At 41.0% G+C, this 15,473-nt stretch overlaps 1 protein-coding gene across 2 annotated transcripts in view; it reads right to left on the minus strand.

Moving 5' to 3' along the window:
- The window catches only part of UNC13B (unc-13 homolog B), a 220,177-nt gene that overhangs the window by 143,264 nt on the left and 61,440 nt on the right, over positions 1–15,473 (minus strand). For both annotated transcript variants that reach the window (XM_074856071.1, XM_074856070.1), the window contains exon 8: positions 10,576–10,798. In XM_074856071.1, the coding sequence (XP_074712172.1) occupies positions 10,576–10,798 (223 nt within the window). The remainder of the gene's footprint in view (positions 1–10,575; positions 10,799–15,473) is intronic.

The following is a 15,473-nucleotide window of genomic DNA, read 5'->3' on the forward strand; positions in this document are numbered from 1 at the left end:
CTTAGAGTTCACTAGTTTAGTTGATTTTGTATTATTCCCCTGTTCTGGAGCAGTTTGTGGCTTTTCATCCAAAAAGGATGTCAAATTGAAGAAGCTAAAGCTAGTACTTCTTTGAGGAATGCTCTTCTCAGCAGTTGGACTGCTGGAGAAGAAGGAGGGCAGATGAAACAGCCCCTCTGTTTCTTGCTGCTTCCCACTAGCAGGAGCAGTAGTAGGTGCTGAAGGCTTTGGCTCGTCTGATCCAGTGAAGAAGGAGAATATGCTCCTACTGGCTGACTGTGCTGGCTGTGATTTCGAAGCAGTGATATCAGAAAAGCTGAACGGGAAACTGAAACCTGACTCTTTAGGTGTCTGATCTGTCTTTGGTTTTGCCTGATTAACGGTGCCTTCTGAGTGATTTCCACCTTGTTGCTTTGGTGTAACTGCAGATATGCTGCTTTGCTGCAGAGCTGACTGACTCAGTTGGCTTATTTTGGGACCTACACCCATTGGCATCTGTGAAGTGATTCCAAGAGGCACTTTTTTATTCTCAGGAGACTCCTCCTCAGCTTTTCTGCTTCGTTGTTCCATTTGCACCCCAGGGCTAGGAGAGGCCTGCCTGTCCATGCCTTCTGTTCTCACCCCTTCCTTGGGGGTGGAGGATAGATATGGTGTACTGCCACTTTGAAGACCCTCAAACTTTTCAGTTTGTTGTCTTGACTCAGCCACAGTTCTGCTATTGGTTTTTGGCAGAGTCGTAGTACTTGAGGTTGGTTGAGAAGACACAGCCTCCACTTTGAAGAGATCTCCAAGAGATCCAAATAATGATGAGATGCTGGAAGTTTCCTTCTGTTCTGGCTGTATCACCTTTTCTGGTTTACCACTTTGACTTTTTTCCAAATCTGGTGATGGCTGTGGTGCTTTACTTACTTGCGTTTTAAAGAAATCAAAAAATCCAGAAGCTTGGGTTTTGTTGGCAGTTGACCTTGCAGGAGAATCTTCTCCAAGACTAAACAATTTCAGAGCACTTTTAAATAATGTCTCCTCAGGCTCAGTAGCTGGGTGGCTCTGATTTGGCTGTGACTGACTAGGTTCATTAATACTTGCATGCCCTTCAAGATGCCTGGAAGTTGGTGTTGCTTTAACAGTTCTCTCTTCTTGCATGGGCCTGCCATCTGGAGCAGTTTGGCTCAGTTGAGGAGATTTTGTTAATCCTGGTTTTTTAACATGGATGTTTTCATTCCAATTTAATTCTGGTTTTTCATTTCTAGCAGCCTCCCAATTAAGTTCTGATGAAGTATTTCTCCTCTGTTCTGATGTAGCAGGAAACTTTTGCCCTGCTTGTGCCTCATCTAATTTATTATTTGGTGAAAGGGATAAAACATCAGCTTTATTTTCAGATGATTTTAACTGTGTGTCTTTTCTCTTCAAGGCAGAATCTTCTGATGTCTCAGGGTCAGGACCTGAAGGCTTTCCAATTAGTCCACCCAAAGCAGAAAATAAAGAGCTAACTTTGTTCAGTGGTGTTTTCTTATCTTCCTCAGTCTTTTTTGCTTCTAGTACTATTTCAGTAGATGACACAGTTTCTTCAGCTTTAGGAGCAGACTGAAACAGATGGAAACCAAAGAATCCTGATGACCCACTCCCAGTAGTTGTCACAGGGACAGACTTATCCACTTCCTTGGTGTGGCCTTCCTTACTCAGCAATTTATCAAAAGCCACTCTGGAATGTATTCTGAGATCAAGGGTTAGCGGAGACTCCTCTGAATAATTCAGGGCTTCCTTCTCAGGTCTAAAATCTACTTTGAGTTTTTGAAGTTTATAACCTGAGAAGTCTAACGGCTGTTCTCTCTGATAGTAAATAGACTCTTCAAACATTTGTGAAAAAGTCTCCAAATTCATGTTCATTAGCTCATTGCTCCTCTGCAAAGCTACTGACAAATCCAGAGGTTTATTTGTTGCATAATCATCTAAAGACTCTTCTTCAGCAAACCAAAATAGCTCATCTTCACTGCCAAGAGGGACTTTAAAACCACAAACAGCAATTGTGCTGTCTTCTAGCACAGCTCTTGGAATGGAATCCACCTGAAAATGATAATCCCAGCAGTCCAGGTAGGAATACGTTTCGGGAGCACACACATAGACATACTGTCCAGTGGGATCAGTGAGAAGCGAATACACATACTGGCTATCACTGTACATGTAGTATCCACAATCACCATCTTCTGATGGCCACCATACACCCTGTTCAAGCATCATTAGCCACTTCTGATACTCCTGGCTATAGGATGAGTACATAAAGCTCTCATCCATACTTAAAGTCTCTTGGTCAATTAGAGTCCACATAGTCCCATCACAGCCAGAGGAGTAGCTTAAATCCATGGGCAATTCTTCCAATGAGTAACTGCCATCTCTTTCAAATGGTGGAAAGTTGCTGTAACTTTCATTGAGAGAATTAGCAGTCCATATGTCATTTTCTTCTGTACAAACATCTTGAAACATTAACTGGTCAAATGACTCATATGACATTACACTTAAATCTAAACTCTGTCCATCAAAATTGGCATTAGTCTGCCAATCCATCACATTTGCATTTCCATCCTTTTTACAGAGATTCACTATCACATCATTTTCAGGCCAGTCCAAGAACTGAGGGAGCAGAGCACAGTTCTGGTTTAACACGTAGTAAACTGGTACTGCTATCTCATGAGTGTCAGCAAGTTCCCCAACTTCGTATTCCCATTCAAAGCTAGAATGGCTTCTTGTTTCCTGATAAACTGAGTACTGCTCTGTAAAGTTATAGCTTTTATTAGTCAAATTGAGAAATTCAGTTGATCCTTTGTTTAAGAGAGTTGGAAAAACTCCAGATTCTGCATCCTGATAAGGGATATGCCTACTATTTACAGACTTTCCAGATAAGTCCTGTACGTTGTCTTGAGGATTTAGAGCATCAGGGAACACAGGATGCCCACAGTGGGGAACATGGGGCTCAGCTGTTTTATTTACTCTTGCACCGGACAGGTGGTCAGTAGTTTTGGGAGATTCCATCGTTTTCACATTATCTAGTTTATCCTTTGGTCTGGGAAGGAGATTTTTTAAAAAGCTGGAAGCTTCTTGCTTTTCTACAGTGCTTCCTTGAGTGTCAGAAGCCATTCCTGAGTTGCTGGGTTTTGTCTCTGAGCTAGAATCCTCACCTCTATCAAAAAGCTTCACGAAGCCTAGAGAGTTTGTTTTCATCTTCTCTTGCTTACATTCAGATAAATTTTCACTTGAAGCTAATTTAAATAAACCAGAAAATAATCCAGGAGAAGTGCTTTCCTGGCCATCAGTCTTGCTTTTAAGAGTCAAGTCTTGATTAGTGGCTGTGTTTTCATTGGAAGAAATGCGAAGAAACCCAGAAAGAAAACCTGGTGCGTGCTTCTTCCGCATATCATCTGCACTTGCAGCTTCTGGCCCTCTGGCTGAAGAGATCGATTCAACTGAGCTGTCATTTAAGTCTGGCACATTTAGTCCTTCTCTTGTCAATCCTCCTTTTACATTTCTAGGTTCTTTCTGAGTAGTCTTAGTTCTCTGCTGCTCTCCTGTAGCCTTAAACATAGCAGAGGCACTCTCCTGGTGTTTTTTTCTACTTACTTGGGCACTAGATAGGTTTTCTTTATTCATGTTTTTTGTTTGTTCAAGTTCCTCTTTATGGTCTGATAAATTTGGAACAGAGCTAGATTTTAATGAAAAGGCATTTTTTGAATTACTGTTTTTGTCTTCAAGCAAAGAAATGTCACTAGAACTCAGATTACTTCTTTGGTCCTGTGAAGGCGCTAGATTTTCTGCAGAAGAAAATTTAAATAAAGAAGGAATAAAGCCTCCCTTCTCATTCATATGTTCCTGCTTTTCTGAAAAAACCAACCCACTCAAAAAAGGAAGTTTCCCAGTGAAAGGAAACGAGTGTTCTTCATTTGATGAACTATTTTGTCTTATATCCTCCTCAGACTTATGGCTTTTAAAAAGCCCGGATGTACTTTCTTTCTGCCCTTGTTCAGCCGAAGGAAGCAACAATTGACTGAAAGACTTCTTGAGCGGACTGAAAAAGCTTTCAGATGCTGTACCCTGATCTTGAGGCTGTGAATCCACATTACCTCTGTTTTGCTTGTTTCCCAGTCCATGACCTGTAGCATGCTGATCCTCTAAGCGATTTGAAGGAGGCTGCTCCCTGGCAGTGGGTGTACCCTCTTGCACAGTGGTATCTGGCTGATTTGTAACATGATGCAAATCTGACTGCTTCTGTGGCACATCCTGCTGCTTGGGAGCCAAGAGTCCATCAAAACTGGCTTTCAGACTGAAGGAACTGACTGAGTTTGTGAGCCTGCCAAAGACTGAAGACACAGAAGTGCTATTTGTGTTCACCTCTGTCTCACTTCTAGTCTCACTCAGCCGTATCTCTGGAATAACACTGCTGGTCCTGGCTGCTGTCTGTCCAGATGGTCTCTCGCTTCTGTTTGCCTCATCAACTTTCACGTGGCTGTCCTCTTCAGTGTGCTTCTCTTTTATGACTTCTTGTTTTGGCACTTCCTTCTCAGAGAAGATCTTTAAAGGATTCAACATGCCTAGAACAGAATTCATAACCGAATGTTGGCTCTGCTGGCTGCTGGCGGTAGTTTCTTGTGATTGCTGGAGATGATGCAGTGCAGAAGCCTGACTGTCAATCTCAGTGGTTTCTGGCTTGTTGGAGTTTACATTCTGAGCTCTTTTATCACCATTCACCTGGGATGGTAGCAAAGACTGAATGGAGGACTTTGTGTCAGCTTTACCATCTGCTGTCATTCCAGAAGATGAACTAGAAAATACATTTGAGATTCCACTTTCTGATGAGTTTCTGGTTTCTGTCTTCTCTGGAGTGGAAGAAACAAGCTTTTCAACAGAGGCTGTGAGCTGCTTTGTGCTTGACCCCACCTTTTCGGTGAAAGAGCTGAACAGAGAATTCACTGTATTCTTCACACCTGACAAGTCTGGGAGGGATTCACATTTGCCCTTGGTACTCTCCTCTGCAGCAGGATGTTTGGTCTGTTCAGACTTCGGGCCTTCTACTGAATTATCAACATCATCCTGCTTCGGTGACATGCTCTCAACATTTTTTCTGGTCTCTGGCAACGTACCAAATTTGCTGATTTCTTCCTCCTTTTCAGCCAAGTATTCTGAAACTGATTCTACCAGACACTGAAGTTCATCCATGGTGTCGATGTACTCCTCACTGGGTTCTTCAACAGGAGACAGTGTTAAGTCTTGCACAGGATGACCATGCTTGCTCCCTTTAGTCTTGTGGTTTTTATCACAGCTAGCCTTTAACTGGGAGCCCAGATTTGCGGGGTAAATAACAGTGAAGTTTCTCAAACGGCTGATGTCAGAATCACACCATGTTTGTGAAAGCGCAGCCAGTTCCTCCATTTCATCATCCGAAACAGGCGAGTACTGGAACTCATCAGAAGCACTGCTGTCAAATTCCTCAAGGATATCCACAGGCACAAAAGTGTTATCTGGAATCCCTGTGAGTTTCATGTCTTCACTGTTACTGAGGTGGAGTGAGCCTTCATGGTTGACTCCCTGCTTGTTGGGCAACTTGCCACTTTTAACCATTAAGCCATTTTTGTACGGACGCAGGATGGGATAATCAGGCAACTGTTCCTTACTTTCAGAGCTGCTGGTATATTTTCCAGTTCTATCACATACTGGGAAATCATTATTAGGTTCAGAACTAGTTGCCACACCATTGAAATGAACTGTTTTCTCTCCAGGAAACTGCAGACCTTCATTACTTGGCAGGCTTACTTGTTCACTCTCTTCAAAATTGTATCGCAGCTTCTTTTTCCTTCTCCTATCTATTGTGTCATATTCCTGAGGATACCTAGGGACATCTACAGACCCTGACTCCACACACACATTTTGGCAGCACCTTGATCTTTCACAGTGATCGAAATTGTCTGGTTTTGAGCGAGTTTGTGTCTTTTTTACATTTGTTTCCTGCCAACTTCTATTTTTATGACTCTTTTCTAGGAACTCCTCTATTAGTAGTTTTCCTAGCTCTTCATAGTTACTCTCCTGTTCTTCATCTCCATCTTCACAGTTAAATAGAATGATCCTGACTCTTTCATTTCTATCTAGAGATCCTTGTCTAAGATGAGAAATAAAGAGGGTGGGAGGGAAAGGAAGAGAGGCAGCAAAAAAAAAATAGGAAAGGAAAAATAACAGTTTTTTAAAAAAGCTCTAGAAAGGACATAGAAAAATAGTAATGAAAAAACATGCATTAAATAAAGGAAAATTAAAATGAGAAACATTCAGAGATAACAAAACTGAAAACCTGCCAATTTACCACCATTACATTTCAATCAAGTAGTCAAAAAAAGCAGCATGGGTTATGATATTCCACCAGTTACTGTTTCACAAAATTTAGAAATGCTTGTTTGAAGGAGAACAGCTTTTTGTGATCAAGTGAGGGCACACAGCCTTGGCTGCACCAGTACTCTGCTGTTACTTTTTTAGGCATGCTGAAAAAAGTCACTTATTACAGTAACGGGACTACTTTGAGATACAGTGCCCACGCACACCATTCCACTATGCTATGCATGCATTTTGGTCACTCTAGGCTGCAGACTTTGTTTTAGCAGTACTCATAAAGCACACAGGCACTTTTTTTCTCCCAAGTGTGGCTACAGAGAGAGTGCATGCAAAGACTCTGGAGTCACTGGAGTCCAGGGAAGTGGGTACAGGGGACAAAATGCAAACTGTGCACATAAGCAACAGAACGAGCTCCAGCTACTCCATCACTCCTCTTTTCTGCAAAGGCTCTCTCTCTGCAGCTAGTGCCCTCAGGGGGCTCCTACCAACACAAAATGAAGATCCGCAGAGCTGTTACTGCATCAGAGGGCAAAACAAAATATTCACAATGGATATTAGCCCATCGTAAGCCACAGATGCTTTTCAGGATCTGTACTTCCCATTTATAATGCATCTAAACAGATCCAACAATCTATGCTTGTCCATTGTCAGAGAGTGGATTAAAGCAGATAGTGTTTTGCTATCAAACAACCTGAAGCTTCCTAGAAACCCAAGTAAATGACACTTGGGATTTTGGGATTAATTCTTAGCCCTTGATCAGAAGGACTATCTCAACTGTTCAGCCTGAAGGCCAGTAGCAAGAAAGCTTCCTCTTTATCTAAATCTCACAAGAAGAGTTCTTGCCAGCCTACATAAAAATAAACAGGTAGAAAATGGATGTAAAAAAAATCAAAATGCTCATTGGAAAGATGCACAGCAGCTTTGTCTCACTTCATTCATTGTTGAGAACTAAGGATCATGAGGGCACACATGCCCTGACCCCATGAAAGCAGGGCAAGAGAAGGGAAAGGGCAAAGGACACATGAGCATTGTATGGATACTGCTAATACAAGAGTCTTCACCTTGAGAGCTGTCTGGGGCACCCCAGTATAGGGTACTGATGGGATAGGCCTGAGAAAGAAATAGGTCACTGCATTTTCACTGCTGCTGGATTAGTGCTTCATTTCCACCAGTATTAGCTAACTTACATTAATTGGAAAGATACTAATTACTTTAAATGAGCCCTCCTGTACACAGTTTAGAACACGTGCTACACTTCTTACTTGCAATTTTAAGCTGGTAATTGAAATAATTTTCTTAAAGTTAATGAAATTTAAGACTCCCAGGGCCACCATAGTTACTGGATCAAGCCCTTCCAAATCTCAGCTGAAAGCAATGGAAGCTACATGAATGCCTGAAGAGCCATTAGGTGTAAATGCTGAACCAACAATTGACTAATTTAGGCATAAAGGGAATTACTTTTCTTTCTGAATTCCTCCCCTCCATAAGTGTTTCCCCTGCTATTCTACAAAGCATTCCTTTTACTAGAAATAAAGCAATGGCAACAAGTCCAACACCTGAGAGGCGAAAAAGATTACAACATCAGCCCAGCATTAAACTACCACAGATCTGAGACAGAGCCAAGGCAAACAGCGAGTATCAGCTGAAATGTATCACAAGACCACTTCACAGCAGCAACAATAAGGAGACAAGCACACAGGCTGCAAAGAGGTTAACCCACCTATCAGACAGTTCTAGAGAGCGCCTGCTCTCTAGCGAGCACTGGCGGCTTGTCATTTGGCTAGACTCAGATGTGGACTCTAGGTCAGTTCGGCCACTCACAGTGGAATCTATGCTATCATATCGCCTTGGAAGTAAATAGAGCAAGAGCAGGGAGACATGGAGGACACATGGTTACACAAAGTTAACATTGCAAAGAGAAGTTAGTGCTTAAAAATAAATCTGAGGGGAAGATGTCTGCTATTCTGAAACCAACCCGGCTGTTGGCAACAAAACAGACTCCAAGGATAAATAAGAATAGTGCTTGTTATCCTTAGGAGAGTGGGGAATAAAAACACATGTACTTCTATCAAAGGAACATAATTATGTGTAACACCTGATAAAGAGGACCATGACTTTTCCAGTCAAATTCAAATGCTGTAAGAAAAAAGCTGAGGTGTTAATACAGCCAGTTTCAGTTGAAGCATTTTGGCATAGACAACTTTTTGCCCAATTCAAGACAGCAATCACCAACTGTAGTCTGCTAGGAACACTGATTTCATCAGATGGCTGCCTGGTCCACAGCACTTAGAGCTGCTAGGAGCAAAAGTCAAACAGCAATACTCAGCTACAACTGCATTTTCAAAATATTTAAGATCTACCCATGTGCTTCTCTTCAGCCAGTTCTTGTGAGACATACCTTTCTGATAAGAAAGAGAATCCAACATAGCTTCTTTGAAAAGCTTATTTGCATTTTCTAAGTTTTAAGATTAAATATGTAGCAACATGCCATGCGTAAAATGCACATGGGAACGGGAATGCTCAGAGGGAATCAATCATCATCTAGGACTTGCCTTCCTGAAGGGAAAGTAATTTTAGACCAAAGCACACTACAAAGCTCGTAATTTTTAAATAAATGTTATCAGTCCAGATGTTTTCATATCAATACCTTCAGGAAATCAGAAAACAATATATGTTCCATCTCCATATTCTTTAACAATTCAAACCAAAAGTGCTTCTTTGGATGGTCTTACAAACACATCCATTAGATACAGTTAAAAGTTCACACACTTCCTGGCTCCAAGCAAGGCAAGTCATGAAAGATTACTTGTATTCTCAACACCACCCCAAGAAGTCACATAACTGTGAAAACACCCAGCCACCACTGTCTTCCCCAGTCTGGGGGCCCAATACCACTGTTCAGCTTGGCTCTTCCATAAAGGAAAAGGTTCACCTCATCTTCCCAGGCTCTCAGTAAGATCTTCAGCAATTTTAACACTGCAAACCAGTAGTACAGAATAGCATGGTAAAGGGAATAACGTGCTTATATAAGATACTTAATGGACTAGGAAAAGAGCACTAAGAATGACATGTCACACTGCAGTAAATGCATTTTTGTTGGAACATTTGCCTCTGATGCTTGAAATCTCAGTAACAGTAACAACACTAAGTGTTGCCATTAAACTTCAGTTTTTACCGTTAAAGACTATAAGGTAAAAAGAGTAAAATTTAGCCTCAGTCATACACCCATGAGGACAACTGAATTCAGGTTCAGACTTCAGGAAACAAGAACACTCTTACCAAGAGGGATAAAGTAGAACAAATCAGTTATACCACATATAAAACCGTGCACCTCTAACTGTGACAGTGTTTAAGCATCTGCTTCTTCCTCCCACACCAACGGCAGAAGCAGCAGCATGGCCTCTTCCACACACCCACTCTTACCAAGCTGACCAGCACTGTCCAGGTTCTTCTGCTTTCCCCTTACGCTTAACTCATCCTTTATTTGGAACAGCGGTTTTATAAAGTTTCTACAGTTCCCAGCACAATCAGCTCTAGTTCACAGGCATTATCCTGGTAAGTTAATGTTGTAATGCTTAATACTTAAAGAAGATAAAAGCACTTGTGAAACTACTGATTTATGGTCAAAAAGGTAATTTAGAGCAAGTAAACTATCTTTCATACAACTCAAAGGAAACCAAAAGGGAAAACACACTCTTCAACAGTGCTACATGGTAACAGAAAAAAACCCAAACCTAATCTGCTATAGCCTGTCTTCTTGAATATGCTGTTTTGGCAGAGCTAACAGAAGAACAGGAGCTAATCCAGAACAGAAAATAAATCTGCTCCAAGAAAGAAACTCCTAATAGGATAACTCTGCTAGACCATGTTTCACTGGCTTGGGAAGCACACCCATGCAATGGTACCAAACAAGTAATTACTCAGTGCTCTGGCCTTCAAAAGATAAGGTACAACCAAGAATAAATTACCTTGATCTTGAGCATATCTTTAAAACGTAATTCACTAAGCTGCCGGATCTGGTGTAACACATAGCTTTATGGGTTTTTCCTGGTTCACAGTAGAGTCTCAGCATTAACAAAACATGTAACATCTTCCTATCAGAAGCCTTTCAGAGCCCTTGAGCTGCCCTCCTCTGCTAGTATGGCACCTTCAGGGTCTGCTATGAAAAGTCAATGAGAAAAGAAGAGCTACCCAGAAGACAGCACCCACCTGATGGCCACATGCTCCCGATAATCCAGATCGCAATTCTGTAGGGAGTCAGCACAGGATTCCCGCAAGACACCTTGCTGCTGCAGGCGCGATGGTACGGTGAACTGGTGCACGGAGGCATTGGGCTGCGCAGTTGTGTGGTATGGAGGAGGAATGCTGTTACTTGTCTCACTGCGATAGTCACTATCTCGATCATCCACAGCACTGTCAGCATCTTCAAAGGCTAAGAAATAAAAGCAGTTAAGGGCACAGCTCTCTCAAGTTGCCCTGATGGGACAGTGAAGCCTATTTAGTTTTTAAAAGAATGACAATAAAATGCTATTTCTGCTATGGATGATCTTCATCTGGTAGATAGTTATAACCTCCAGTTCTCTCAATTATGTACCAAAGAATTCCAGTGATCACCTCCATACCCTAGTTTCCCACTTCCTATCATAGGAGTTTATTTTTCTTTAGTCATTCCTAATAAGCAAATTAAAATGTTTTTATTTGAAACAAACAAAAAACCCCATCCCAACACCCAAAATTTCATTTTCTTTGCTGTTGCCAAAGTGAACATTTAGCTGTTGGAAAAAAAACCCAAAACATTCCTTTATGGAAAGCTCTGTCCTGGAAACTTTTCAGCCTCTAAGCTGTAATACTATCTCTTCTCTTCTCAGTATCCTTAAGTAGGATTCTAGATTTTTTTTTTTTAAATGCCTTTTATTTTGGTAAAAGTATTAAGTTAAGAGAAACTAATGAAAAGCACTCAGTAGGAAAAATCAGAAGAACTAGGAGAGCAGCTCTGCTTACAATCAATTATACTACTTCTTATAGGGGAAAAATTGCACATTAGCTTAATTTTAGTAGTCAACAGTAATGATAAGCTTCAAAAGGGTAGAAACTCCTTTCCAGTGAGTCCCTCTCCCTGCAGAAACACTTCTGCTTGCTAACCCTTCAGAAAAAGAGAACACAGAGTTATAGTGAGGAAAGGTATCAAAAATACAGTAATGATGGATGGCTGTGTTTGGCTGTGCAGGATGCAAGGTTATCTTTGCAAGCTTAAACTGAAATACACACACCATAAGGCACCATTAACATGCTTGAAACAAAGGAAAATAAGGATCAGCCATTATTCACACTCTCTGACACCAAAAGCCTGTCTAAAAAGGACAATCAAATTAAAGCCCCCTCTGGTAAGTTATTCAACGGTATGTGTCCTACACAGCCATTCACCATGAGGCTGACCAATTACATGAAAGTGCTGTTTTCATGTCAGATCATTAAAAAAACCTGAATTTAACTGCTGAAATTCCAAGCAGATGGAATGCAGCATCAAGGAACACCTTTGAGTTCCACGGGCACTTCCCACACCTCCAATTCAATTTCCATTTTTTTAATCCAAGGTAGGGTTTGTTCTTAGTGATCTTTTCAGTTTCTTCCCAACTGAGTAAGATTATATCAGTGCTCTAAAGTGGATGGAAGAGTGGAAAACAACCCCAGCAGAAAACATGTCTGCAAAATACAAACCACTTCAAAAAGCCTGGCTCTACTCTCTTAAGTACAATCAATTCAATTTGATTGTCCACAATGAAAGTGGAGTTAAGCCTCCTACTTCTTAGTAGTTTAAATGCTGCAGAGTTCTTGTCAGTCTCTAGTCAATTGAATAGAAATTAATAGCAATCATATACTGCTTTGTTCAGCTTTATTAAAAGCACCGTTTCCATCAACTTTATTGCAGTTCAGTGCTTAGGAGAAACACTCAAGATGTGCTACACAAAAATTATTTTATATGCCAAAGTGCCAAACCCCTCTGAGGAGGGCCAAACTTCCAGTCTGTGGAACAAGGGCTGATCTATTTGTAGATCACAAGGTACATGCCATCCTCAGAAAGATAATGAGCTCTTACTCAGCAGAGCAATGTCATTGCTGAACACTAGAACCATTACCAACTAATGCACAAGAATTACTTTTATTGGGACAGAAACACTGTTTCAAAGAGCTTTCTAATGCCTCACTTCACTGCTCAAGTAATTTCTTCTTCCCATCAAACGTAACTCTCATTTAAGATAAAGCCTAAGTAACACTGGTATGATGCAAAGTTCTTCCAGCTGTGGCTGCATAATCATGAACACTTGTAGGGGCTTAAGGCAGCCCAACTGAGTTACAGGTTTGGGATCTGGCAAAAGACAGACCAACAGCTTTAGGGATAAACAATTTAATTCACAACAACAGTATAACAACAAATACAAATCAGTAGTACAATAATCTGGGTCAAAAAAATAGTGAATCCAGTAACTCACTAATACAGGGCTAAACTTAATATCAGCGTGTGAAGAAACTTAACACAATTATGGTTATCCAGAATCAGGACACAGCTTCTCCAGGTCACCAATTCTACCCAGCTGGCGGGCTCAGAGATTTCCAAATTCCCTGATCAGACTGTTGCAGAAGCACAAGTTGGATTTGTTAACCAGTCATCACATCTCATCTCTGCACTGTCAAATGAAGATTTCCCATATGAACGGCAGTATGTCTAAGCAACATCTAAAAATAGCTGATTAGCTTAAATGTTTGTCAAACATTTACAGCATATATGTTTACAAAAGGTGGCACCAGAATTTCTCCCAGTTCTTACTGGTGTTCAACATGAGGGACTCTCTTAGAGGTCATGACACAAAATGCCTCCTCGATGACAAGTTTAAAGGATGCCAGGCTCCAGCTACCACAAACATCCATGAGGTAGGAACACATTGTTTCTCATTAGAGGTTAATGCCAGGCAGAAATACTCAATTGACTCATAAATAAGGGCCAACTCCAGAAACTCTTACACATGCTGAATTGCATCTACCCTGTAAGTGATCTCACTTTATTTAACAGAAGTGTTCACAAATGAGGACATTGCTCAGACTGATTAAAAGCACCAAAACCTGGCCTGTATGTGGCTTATAGCACATATTACCTTTGCAAGAAAGTATACTGTGAAATGCCTGCACATGGTGATGATCCCATTCATTAACAGACTTGACAAATTTTATTTAAGCAAGAGACTGACAAGAACTTGCAGAAGCAGCTTTGGGGATGCAGCATCCCTTCAAAAGGTGAGGTCAGGCATTACAGCCCATGTTTTAGCAAAACAGCCTTCACAACACACATGGTGTGATGAATTCAACCACTGTCTTCTTCAAACAGGTGATACAACAAGTCTTCCATAAGGAAAGTTACAGCTTAGCCTCAGTCTCTGAAGATCAGTTAATTAATAACAAGATACATAACAATAAATACAAAAAGTAATTGTTTTATCCCAATTTGAGAAATTTCACATATACCAAAGAGCTCTCAAGGGTTGAAAACTGTTTCTTTGTCGCTGGACCCACTGTGTAGAGTGGGGGGTAAGGCCGAAGGGGCCAGGCAGAAGCATGCTATTCATGTTTAATAATTGAATATTCATGCATATAGGCAGCATAAGAAGAAAACCCACTGGACAATCACAATCACACAGTAGGATTTTTACAAAGAGTGGGGAAAATCAAGAAAGGAGATAGCTTCTCTGAAACAAACTGCCTTCTAGAAACCTTGTTACTCCTTCCCACTCCTGCCTCCAGAAGTTATTACACCACTGTTACAGGGCAGAACACATACAACTTTTAATATGCTGACCTCAAAACCACTTTGCACAGTCCTGTCACGCCAGCTCTACTAGTCACATTTAACCTCTGGCAACTTCCTTTACATTAACCTTCGGGACAGGAAGGAAAGCTAACAGGAAAAATTATTACAGGTGGCTGGATGAATGCACTTTCAGAAATGTTTTTGTTGTTTTAAGGTCCCCATGCACATCAGGATTTCTTCTCAAAAGGTTGAAATTGCCTCCTGCTTTTCTAGCAGTGATGTGTCAACAACCACTGGGAGCTGGGGTTCAGTCCCTAAATTTAGTTATCCTCCACAAACTTGAGTGAAAACTTGGGCAAAAGCAGTAAATGCAGCACATTCAGGAAGGAGGTTCATGTAAGGTTCTGCATCCCAAAACCCCACTACTTCTCCAAAGTAAGCCACCGAGCTTTTCACAGCTTTTGTCTATTTTTAATGGTAGAAGAGAAGAAAGTGTACTAACCGAAGGAATGACTTCCAGTCCAAGTCCAGAAGAGATCTCTGCCAGCTCCACATCAGGTCCTTTACAACTCACCTTTCCCACCCTTTATCCATATAAATGGCTTTTCACAATAGCTGCCAACAACTTCTTTCCTTAAGTCTCAGACCCCAATACTTCATTGTCTACTGAACCATTGACACCTCTGACAATCAAGTACTCTTTCTGAAATCATCAAAATTCTGAAATCATCTTATAATCAAAATGCAAACTAGTTTAAAGAGGACTACTGACGTAACAAGGAGGAAAAAAAAATCTCAAAAAGGACACAAGGATATTTTTCTGAGGCTCTTCTATAGCTCTCCATGCTAAAAACTCATAGGTTTAAATAAAGTGCAGCTTTGCAGGTCATTAGTTCATCCTATTGCCCTCACCACTTAAAAATACATTAGCAATTTGCATAATTTTAAGATAGCAAGTTAGCAATATTCAGTCTTCAGTTTAAGAGCTTTCATAACCTTGTTTTTCCCACTTGAAAATACTTGCTGCTGCTGAAACACTCAACAGTCAAGAACTGGACTGACAGTCTGAAGTGCAAAGACTGCCTTGAACATCTACCCTACTTCTTTCAGTCTCTCCCTTTCCTAAAAATGAAATCAAGTCCAGGGAACAATATGTCTATTTTCTAAAATGCCCTCTGCCCAACTAGCAAGGCTCTGGGCTACAGCATTCCCCTTGCAAGAAGCTCTCACCAAGAAAAACTCTTCTGGCTACCAACATGCTGGTTCTGCTGCTTCTTTCTCAGCTGCTGTTGTAAGTTTACAATTA

This window comes from Strix uralensis, chromosome Z (genome assembly GCF_047716275.1).
Source record: "Strix uralensis isolate ZFMK-TIS-50842 chromosome Z, bStrUra1, whole genome shotgun sequence".
NCBI lineage: Eukaryota > Metazoa > Chordata > Aves > Strigiformes > Strigidae > Strix > Strix uralensis.